At 42.7% G+C, this 11384-nt stretch overlaps 1 protein-coding gene across 1 annotated transcript in view; it reads left to right on the top strand.

Moving 5' to 3' along the window:
* DNAH9 (dynein axonemal heavy chain 9) overlaps positions 1–11384 on the top strand; it is a 201691-nt gene that overhangs the window by 141127 nt on the left and 49180 nt on the right. The window contains 2 exon segments of the mRNA XM_035902634.1: positions 3392–3585; positions 7948–8096. Of these exon segments, the coding sequence (XP_035758527.1) occupies positions 3392–3585; positions 7948–8096 (343 nt within the window).

The following is an 11384-nucleotide window of genomic DNA, read 5'->3' as shown; positions in this document are numbered from 1 at the left end:
GCTTTTGCTCCTGCTGCTTGGAAACAGTGATATATTATTGTTAGTCTAAGATTCTTGGAAAATTTCACAGCAGAGATATTGAAAAGCAATTAATATTCACAGAAAGATTACTGATTGAGATAGCTTTCACTGCATTCATTTTTAAATAGCAGCATCTCTTATTAATACCATCATTCCTAATAAATGCAATTAAAATTGTTGTCTAATGAAAATTTTAGTGTTAATTTATATAATACAGACTTTATACTTGCAATTACAGCTTTCTTGATTCTGCAACATGTTGTTCAGGAGGAGAGAGACTATCCTCTCTGATTACATGTCTGTCAGTTAGTAAGAAGAAAGAAATTTTTCAGTCTCCCTTGTTAACATCAGCCAAGAGATTTCTTGAAGCAGCAGTAGCCAAAGTTCTGAAGTGGTATTGTAAGTCAGTCACTTCAACAGTCAACAGTGTTAAGATGTTTTATATAAGCACTTGCACTGATGAATCCACTGAATTCAATGTTTGCCATTGTATTGTGTTCAGCTATGAGAGGTGCATCAAATATATTCATTGCTGCAAGGACAAGGCTTTGACAGATCAATATATATGACACTGTTCCTGTGAATTTCACTTTCTCATGTTCTGTGCTCTGGTTTCTAGTTTTCCCCAGAAAGTGGGATATGGCATTGAGTTTGGAGCAAGTACTTGACGTTTCTCCATGTTAGTGCTAATCCACACATGGAAACAACATCTGTTTCATCGCTACTTTGCTCACACTGTTCTTCACAAAATTCTCAGGATCCCAGGGAGTTTGTCATGGAGATGGTCAACGCCAAGTTGAGTCAGTCCATGCTGTAGCTCTCAACTGGTATTGTAAGCTCTCTGCTCTTATCTGTGCCTTTTGTAGAGGTATTGATGAAACTGTGACTTCAGGCAAGGCTTGATTTGTTGCAGAAGCATTTACAGTAATATCTACAAGTACTTCTCTACCTATAGCTCTAATTCTGGCCCTAGAACATGACCTTTGATGAAAGGTGAAGGGATTTGTCCAGCTACAAGACGACAGAGCCAAGCTCTCCTTGTTATTGGCAGTGAATGCAATAAGGATCAACCGTGACAAATTGCAAGTAGGGAGGCTCAGCCTGAACACACACACAAAAAAATCTTCTTTTTCAGAAGGACAGTGCATCTCTACAACAGGGCACCCAGAGAGTCTGGGTGTGCTTCATTTAAGAGGTCAGCATTTTGGTAGACAAAGCCATGGCTGACATGAGTCAGTGCTGGCTGTAGTCCTAGCCCAAGAATGGACTAGACATCTCCAGAGGTTTCTTCCAACCATTGCTTCTGTGATGGTGTGAGTGTATATTCAACACTCACATGTCCTGGTTCAATGACACCCACTGGGAACAGCTTTACAACCTCCCTCTTTCTGTCATCTACAGGCATTTCTACTACTAAAAAAGTGAACTCATTTGTTATATGTAGCCCCTTTTTCAGATGCCTTCCTGTTGTTCACTCTCTGTGTTGAAGTATGGCTGCTAACTAAATTCAATCTGTTAGAAAGACCTAAGTTTTACACTGCTCTTGTCTTCTCATTGGGAAGCCTTTCCAGAGGGAAAGCATGGCTTTCCTGCAGAATTTAGAGTAGGATGGCTTTCAGTGTCTTCTGCCTCATTTGCAACACCAAGGCAATCTCTTAGCACTGCTGTCAGGGCATGTGCATGACTTTCAAAGCACTTTGGCAAGTGCATATTTTTTCAGTTGATCTGAACAAGGCATGACACCAGCATTTTTCAAGGAGCTTTCTCACTTGCTTTCCATTGTGGAACTGTATGGGATGTGAGCTGGAGCATTAATGGTGCAGAACACCTCTGCCTATCAAGAAGCTTCTGCTTCTGAGTGCGTCCTTCTGATTCTATACAAAATATCTCATTCACTGTCTTTTATACTTCACTTGTCTTTTCCACTTCATGTTCAACTGCTTACAGCTTCAGATTATGCAAAACACTCTGAAAATGTTTGTTTCAGCGAGAATTTTGCTTGAAATCCAGAAGAACCTTACAAGCTGTGCAATACGTTTTGCCACCGCTTGTATGAAAGATAATTTGGATTCTTTACTTCTCTGCATAACATTTATAGTTACCACTTTCTGGCTGCAAAATCTAGCTACATTTTCATTATAATTGTCATTTATTTACTGCCTTGCTCAGCTGTTCTTTGGGGCATTCTTCAGCTACCTGTTCCTGCTACAGACTCAGCACCGAGAAGTTAATCTTCATGTGAATTTGGCAAATATGAACCTGAGTGATTTGATTTTTACAGTGGCACAGCATAGTATGCATGCTGATACAAAGAAAGCACTCTCCCATTTACAGTTAGCACTATGTTTATTGAGATTTGTGGCTCTCTGGTCACCACAACTGCATGGTGAAGTCTCAGTGTTGTGGTTTCACAGAGTGTGCGCATGAGACTATGCAGATAGAGAGGTATATGCAGGTGGGAACAGGGAGAGAAAAATAACTGCACGTGTATAAAGATGAAGAGAATTAATTTTCCAACTGTGAAATCCCTTAAAAAAAAAAACAGTTTTGGTGACCATGGCATGCCTGAGTCTCTGTTTAGCTTTGGATACTGAGCAACCTGGATACAAAAGCACATTTTTCCATCAGTTGATTTTTGCTGCACGGTTCTCTTTGTGCCTGTCGAAGCAGTAAGGAGACTGTTTGCAGACTTGCAGCCTATGGGAATGCCAGCAATGTGCTCTCCTGTCCCACATGGGCTCAGAATTTCCAGCTCCCATCCAAATCAGGCATTCCTTTTTTCAGCACTTTTCACCTGAGATTTTTGAGTTCTAGTTTCAAAACAGGAAGGCAAATTTCTTGTCACTTTGGGTTATGGAGAACTGTGTTGTGGATATTACCAAATTCTTTCATCCTTTCCCGTATTGTCACTTCCAAACTCCCATGTCTCAGCAACTGTGCTGCAGGGGAGAAGGTCTGGACGCCGTCTGTGGCTTCCCTGGCTGGGGAAGGGTGTTGCAGTGACATGGGTGAGACCATCAGGGAAGGCTGTGTTAGGCGCAGCGTGATTTTAGAGCTGATGTTCTGTGGGCAGCCTTGAGGCATGTTTCAGTTCAGAAGACCTTCCACAAGTACAAAACTGCCCTCAGTCATACTTTCCAGTAGTCTTGCAAATGGGCTGTGTTGATTCCTGGTCTTGCGACAATGTGCTGACAACAGAGCTGGGAAAAGGAGAATGGACAAATGATCCTGGTGGGTTTCTGGCTGTGGTTCCCAGTCTCTAGGTATGACCCTTCTGGTGGAGCAAAACATGAGCAGTCAGTAATTTTGGAAAAACAGTTCAGAGGCATGTAGGATTGTTCTTCTGAAGACCTTTCTTGAATTTTTCCAGGCTCTCTCATCAATGGAGGAATTCAGAAACCTGGATCGGGATATTGAAGGGTCTGCAAAACGGTGGAAGAAATTTGTTGAATCTGAGTGTCCTGAAAAGGAAAAGTTCCCTCAGGACTGGAAGAACAAGTCAGCTCTGCAGCGGCTGTGCATAATGAGAGCCATCCGACCCGATCGCATGACCTATGCTGTCAGGTAGAGGCGCTTCTTTACTATCTCTGTAATGCTCTTGCTTAGCAGGCAACTTCAGGGTCTGTGTTTTCTAGGGAATGAGAGTAATTCAGGAATATGTTTAGATTTATTTATTATGGAATGTGAGCTCTGCAAAATGGTTTCCTATAAAGGAATCTGCTGAATGAGTCATCTCTAAGCTCTGCAGGTCAGTCAATGGATTTCATTTAACTGGGATTTCTTGCTTAGGGAGATCTAACCCCAATATCACCAGTAGTGATGGAGCAGTATAACTAACACTGGCTGAGGAGCAGACATGCCAAGTCAGAAATGAGCACCCTCATACAGGTGTTATACATCTGCTAGAGTTTTTTCATGATCAATACAACTTCTAGAGTTCATTAAGGTTGATTTTAGTTACTAGATCCTTTATGGCTGTTCTGTATGTGATTCTAGTTCTGAAAGTTGTAGTTGTAAATTATGTAGTGAAGGTAACTAGGCGAGTCTAAATTTTATGAAGGTATGCAAAAGCAATATGCTTGTTCCAGGAGAAACTAAAGGTCTTTCATTCCATTAGGACTTGTTCTTGCCTTCTGTGTCCTAGTAGTCTATGATTTGACATTTCTACAATGTCTCTCATGCTACTGCCTCTCAAATAGTTTATATTGCTCCACCATCTGGCATGTGTGTGTATATGGGTGCATGTAGCAGATTGTATTACTCAGTGTATGAACTAGATTTTTGCTTGTGTTTTAAAATTCACAGAAAAATGCAGACAAGACTGAGTGAAGTCTCCCTATGGTTAATGTTATTAAGTTTTATTAAATTAAATACTATAATTTATCATAATCATACCATTCAAAACCATCTTATTTTTCATTTCTTACTCTTTTAGGGCTGGATTCTTCATGTGTTCTCTCAGAGGAAAAGATTGTTTTTCATGTTGTTTAGTTTGAGTAAAGTAAGCTCTTGTATTTCTGAACTTTTAAGTGCATATTTCATTTAAGCAAGTTTAATTAATTTCTTTCAATCAAAATGATGGTACTCACATAGCTCAAAAATAAATAGAACATAAAGTTTCAACACCTTTCATATTCCTCTTTTATGAAAAGGTAAGGGAATCCAAGTTCAAAAGCGTGGCTGGATATTTTTAGGGTCTGGGCATGTCAAGCTTTTCCATTTGCACAAGGGTATTTCGATGTTTTTTTGTTTTGTTTTTTTATCTAGAAGTAGGTTAGAATGTAAACATGTGCAAAGAGTAACAGTTCACAGCGCCTTCTTCAAGACTTTGTAGATATTTGTAACTAAGATTCTTCTTGAAAGAGAGGATAGTCAGACACTAGGCCCAAAATGCTTAAGAAGAGCTTTTGTTTAAGGAAATCTTATACCCTAAAAGCAAATGTGAAATTATTAGTGGTAACAATGACAGTCAAAATGTGTTTGACTTCACGGTTCCTCCCTGATGGTATCATACTCCTCAAACCTTTCTTCAGCCAGCAGCCTGGCTAAGATAGATACTATTCCCTTAGTGAAGAAATTTGCTTTTCCTAAGAGATTCACCTCTTTGGAAAATGCACGAGTCTGTTCATCTGTCCTCATGTCAGTCGGAAGGAAAAGCAGTCTTTGGATAGAGCTTAATACAGTCAGCCACCACACAGACGGCTAATGGCCATCTGGTGTCTCGTTTTCCTGAGCACTGTCAAAGCTGTGTTGTGTCTGTGACCCTTCAAAAAGTAGGGGATCTTGTAGAGTTCTGGGGGGCTGCATACTCTGACCATGAGGACTTTGCCCTCAACTTTAGCCAGTAGTGGTTCACGATCACGTGTGTGTTAACAAACTCATTGAGTTTTAGATACCCGCAATGTCATTGGATCCCACAAGTTGTTTTGCAGTTCTCAACTTGCAGATCTCTTTCTTCTGTATATCAGTTAAATCTGCTAATATTAAATACCTTACTGATGATCAGTGGACATCACTACTAGTCCTAGCCTTCCTGTCTCTCTGTGAGCCTTGAAAAGTACTTGAGTGCATTTTAGGAGTCAAGGAGTAACTTGGTAGCCTAAACACAGGTGACTAGGCATATTTTAGATGCTCTAGAACATCCCTGCCTCATTTTCAGCTGCTGTTCAGAAAGGTGAAAGAGCCGTTCTGTCCCATGTCATATGTGCCAGCTCCACAAAGATGGTTTAGGAAGCTCTCTGGTATCTAAAATTATCCACCCCTACACAGGCTTCTTGCATTTCCCTGTCTTCGGTTTTTCAGCCACTCTTCATAGCAGATCCCTGGGGATATTTGCACAGGCTGTTTTATTCCCTAGGTCTAAGCTAGGAGAACACTCTTACCCTGACTCACCCCTTAGAGCTTAGGTGGGGGCAGCGGTCTATTGTCCATCACCAAGAACAAAAATTTCCTCAAGAGGGATTTTCCAGTACAAATACCTATTTCATCTTTCAATCTTATTGAAAATATCAGCAAGGAACTTCTTGTAACACCTGGTGCTCCCATGTTTTCACAACCACAATGAGGTCAGATCAATCCAGCAGCTACTAGCCAAATATAACCTGGTCATGGTGAAGTCCTTCCAAAAGCACTGGTACTTCTGCCTTGAGGAATAGACCTTTGAAACAACATGGAAGGACTAAGGACACTGGTAGCTGGCACCTTCAGCCATGGTTATGACACTTATATGGACACTTCAGATAATGGATCTTGGGTACCAAATGTAGGCACCCTGCCAGTCCTGTCTCTGAGGGCAGGCCTTCCTTTCCTGCACATGTGGTCCATTTCAAAGTCTCCAAGTGACATTAGTTGTGTTTCTGAATCTCCAAGCCATCATTTGATCTGAGGGCTGGAGCCCCTCTCCTACAGGGCCAGGCTGAGAGAGTTGGGCTTGTTCAGCCTGGAGAAGAGAAGGCTGCGGGGAGACCTGATTGCGGCCTTTCAGTGCTTAAAGGGGGCCTATAGAAAAGACGGGGAAAATTTTTTAGTAGGACCAGCTCTGACAGGACAAGGGGTGATGGTTTTAAACTAAACCAGGGTAGGTTTAGACTGGATATAAGGAAGAAATTCTTTCCAATGAGGGTAGTGAAACAGTGGAACAGGTCGCCCAGAGAGGTAGTGGAGGTCCCATCCCTGGAAACATTCCAGGCCAGGTTGGAGGGGGCTGTGAGCAACCTGATCTGGTTGAAGATGTCCCTGCAGGAGGGTTGGACTAGACGACCTCTAAAGGTCCCTTCCAACCCAAAACACTCTGTGATTCTATGATTTCATAGAGCTGAGATGATGTAAAACAGGAATGTTGTGACCTTGTATCTGATGGACTTTTTTTAAATGTTGTGGACTGAAGGTTTCCAGCAGCTCTTTGGCAAATCTTGACCCAGAACAGAAAAATCTACTCAAAAAAGGTACCAAACAAAGTGGAAACTTTTACTTTTCCAATCCCTTAAGCATTTCTATTCCAACTGCCTTTCATTAGTCCTTGAAGGAGACTGTCAGCTCTCTCAGGAAGAATTTGGCCACCTTATTCTGGTATCACCTACCAGGTGAAAACTGGCTGATGTTTTTCTTCCCCCTGGTACTGAGGTTTGCAAAAGGCCTGAGTCATGCATCTATGCTAGAAGAGAAACTGCTCATTTCTGGGGTTTGAGTATGACATTCCTACCTTTGAATCAATGTTCACTTGTATCCTCTTTTTCTAAAGCAGTGGTTTTGGAAACTCACCCTGGGGAAATTCAGCCTGGACATTCTCCATTCACTGTGTTCTGTTCAGGCAGCTGCTGTGGAGCTGAATTTTTTCCTGTTCACTCAGTTGTATTTCTCTTTGTGACTCTCATGCAGAGGCTAAGCTACACACACTAGATATTCTTAGAGCTTTTCCCTTTTATCTTTCCTGAACAAAGGCATTTTGTAAATCATTTGGACTTTTTGTGACTTTTGGTGATAAATCTAAAGAAATGCTGTTTCCTCTCAAAGGCTGTATGGATTACAAAGTACATGGCAGTTTTCTATACATTAACTTAACTATTTCTTCTCTCCTGAGATACCTTTGTCAGAATCAAGCCAGTACTTGCATTGAACTTCTGAATACAGCCTTGGGCTCTTAGGTCCAACTGTTTTCCCTTCTCACTTCCTTTCATTTGTCAGATGTTGGTGTGCCATGTGTCATTCTACCCCTGTAAAAAGTGCCAAACATTGCTACTGGAGTGGTAACTCCAGAATCCCAGCCTGCAGACCCTCTCTAAAATTATTTCATGCCCATTTTTTTCATTTAGTTTCTAATTTGTTTGAATCAGCAAAATCAAAACTAATTAATTGATTATTTGCAGGGGAATCTGTCTTTTCTGAACAATAGCAGGCTGGCTAATTATTTTTTTTTTTTTCTGGCAGAGATTTTGTAGAAGAAAAGCTTGGCAGTAAATATGTTGCAGGAAGATCCCTGGATTTTGCAACAACCTTTGAGGAGTCAGGACCTGCAACTCCAATGTTTTTTATCTTGTCCCCAGGAGTTGACCCACTGAAGGATGTGGAGAAACAAGGTAAATAAATAATGTCTCTAGGCATACCACAGAATTGCTTTTTATCTTCTGCATAATTACCTTGGCATGACATTCTTGTTCTTTTTTTTTCTCTCATCTCTCTGTAGATAATGGAGTAATCTGTTAAAAATAGATAATTGTGAGAGGGTGTGATTGGTTTTTTGTTTTGGGTTTTTTTTTCTTCTTTTTTTCTTAAAGGATTTTCATCTAAAGTTTAAATTAAACTTGTCTCTTCCCTGCATTGACTGGGTTCCCAGTGTGGTTCACACTGCAACAGTTTCTGAGTTGGTCTTACACACAACCTATAATTTATGTCAGAGGTATCTAATATGCTGTCAGACAGCTAAAAATAAGCAACAGCTCCCTAAAACAGTCTGCTGGTTAGTGGCAGAGTTTCCAGTTTTTAATCCCATCCTTCCTGAGTGGAAGGTCAAACGTAGTGCTGTCAGCTGGCTTCAAAGCCAGAGGGGCTTCTCCAAGGTGCCTTATGTGATAATGCAGTGATTTACATTGTGCACCAACTGCTGTAGTCAGTGCCTGTGCTCTAAGGGTGCTGATGAATTTGCTCTGGGTCTCAGCTCCACCATGGAAGAATTACCATTTTCAGCCTGAATGTGACAATTACAGTAGGTCTGGAAATGGGGTCACTTCTGACTGTTGAACAGAAGTAACTGCGGTCACTTCTTTCGAGGCTGTTAAAGTGGAGCAGAGGGGTCAGATGCCTTTGGGTGCTGCTTTAGAGCTGCTACAGATTGCCATTCTGCTCATCACATGGTTTTTCTCCTTCTCCAGCAATGCACTCCACATATCTCCAAGACTATGACTTGTGGTCAAGCCCCGATGCTCCTGACAGTGTGGAGTATGTTTAAACTGTATGAATTACATATCAGACTACCACAGTAGAGCTGCTGGCTGGTTTTTAACAGCAAGTCTCCAGCAAACATCAGCAAGGATGGCAGCCCCAGCAAAGAAACCAGTAACACTGAACTAAGTTGTCATTCAGGCGAGTGGTGGAAGAATGCTGGCCTGTGGGTTTCTTTTCCTCTCTATGATGCACCTTCTGGGCCATCCCAAAATAATGTTTGAGTCAGCCTTTACCCACATTCCCACAAGCAGCTTTCAGAGATGTTAAAGCCCAGTGCAGCCTGAGCCACAGGCCAGATCACAGTACTCCACTGTGGGGGGTTCCTGGACTTTGCATTGTGGTTCATGCTCTTTCTGGACTGGTACCAGGTCTCATTATCGTGAACTGAAGGGGACCCCTTGAGGAAGGTCCTATCATGTCCCTGGCTTCCCTTCAGAACCACGTGGGTGATCCTGTCTCTCACTGTGTTATTTTATTGTATGGGAAATGAAGCACTAAAATCCAGCTCTGAATGGTTTAATTAGAATTGTAAAGATGAGTGTAGTTGAGCACCTGGGGTTAGTCAGCCAGAAAAGTTACAGCAAGTAAAAATGAAAAAATCTAATGAAATAAACCCATTGTTTCAGTGCAGCTGCACTGGCTTTAAAGCCTGCCTGCTGTGGTTTGGATTGGATTCATTATTCGATATTTTCTCTGCCCTCCATTAAGTTTTATTAAAGTGCAAGTCTGGCTAGATAATTCTTGTGAATGGAAGATCGTTTCTTCCAGATGCTGCCCAGTCATGGCACCTTTTCTTGGCAACATGGGGAGGACCCTGAAGCAAATACCGTTGGGCTCAGAAAGCTTCCCCACCTCCCTGGGGCAACCTACCTGCACCGTCCCCTCTCCTCTCCAAGACAGCAAGGAAGGAGGAAGGTTGGCATCATCTTTGGTGCAGCAGCCAGAGCAGACTCACTCTGTATCCCTCTTCAGTCCTGTTCCTATCTGTGAGGTGTAAATAACAACTGACATTAATTTTATTTTTAATCACCTGGTTTGGGGTAGTGCCCTGACTTCTGCAAATTTGCCCCATCCCTTCTTGAGAGGGTAGGTCACAGAATCCCAGAATGGCAGGGGTTGGAAGGGACCTCCGGAGATCTTCCAGTCCAACCCCCCTGCTCAAGCAGGCTCACCCAGAGCAGATTGCACAGGACATTGTCCAGGCGGGCTTTGAATATCTCCAGAGGAGGAGACTCCACAACCCCCCTGGGCAGCCTGTTCCAGTGTTCCGTCACCCTCAAAGTAAAGAAGTTCTTCATCACGTCTTGAAGGCAAAAGGGGAGATTAGCTCTCAAATTTGGCAGCCACCAGAGATGGCGAGAAAGAAAACTGGAAGCTCTCAAATTTGGGGAGATCTTTATCCCAGGAGGTTGCTGTAGTAAGGCTAAGCAGAGAGCTCAAGCAACTGGAAGAGTTTGGATGTTTGTTTTACTCATGGCCATCTGTTTCCAATCTTGTACCAAGAGCTGAATCCTAAGTCTTTCAAGACAAATCTTCTCCTTTTTTTACTAGAAAACTTGCCTGCTTTTAGCAGAAATCAGGAATTAAGAATGCATCATCCTCATGAAGGCAAATCTGCATGCAGTGTAGGCTGATCCCAAGGGATCAGCACATGGGGATGTGTGTGCTGACTCCCCATCTGAGCCAAATGCATCCTACTATGATGCGTGGACCCGGTGTGGATGTTTGCTGGGTTGCTTCCCTCTGGCAGCACAAATTGGTGCTCATCTTCTGAGGAGCACACAGCAAAGACAGCTTGCTTCAGGCACTTGCTTCTCCTGTGAGATGAGGAGCAACTGGTGTCCTCTGTCTTTGGATGACAGACAGATTCAGAAAACTAAACTGGAGATCTTTAGCCATGATCACTTAAAGGATCTGAGGCACTAGGATGCTACAGAGAAATCAGAGGAGCCCGAAGGAGTATCACAGTCTAAATGAAGAAACACCCAATAGCTGCCATCCTTCCTCCAGAGCAGGACAGTAGAATGACAGGGGGTTTGGGGTTTTCACCCTGAACCATGGAGAGAGGGACATAGAACAGACTGTAAGGGGTGGTCTGCAGTGGCTCCTGGAGCACCCCGTCCCATGGGCTCTGCTGCAGTCCACTGACCATGAGCCTTCCCCTGTGCATTGGGGTGCACCCAGAGACAACTCCACACCTGTCAAAGCCCATGATGACCCATGAGAAATCTGGAGGGATGACGGATCTCTAGATCCAAGAAACTTGGGAGGCCATGGTCGAGGCCATAGGAAGCTCACACAGGTTTCATTTCAACTGCCTTCTCAAAACTGAATGGATTCCTAACCTCACTGCTGGTTCTAGTATGCATCGCAGGGTGCATTTCCCCACTGAACAATGTCTTGTTCAAAGCCTATTTAATCAG

The sequence above is a fragment of the Egretta garzetta genome, unplaced genomic scaffold (assembly GCF_000687185.1).
Source record: "Egretta garzetta isolate BGI_Z169 unplaced genomic scaffold, ASM68718v1 scaffold589, whole genome shotgun sequence".
Taxonomy (NCBI): Eukaryota; Metazoa; Chordata; class Aves; order Pelecaniformes; family Ardeidae; genus Egretta; species Egretta garzetta.
This window is presented reverse-complemented; position numbering and strand designations above follow the sequence as displayed.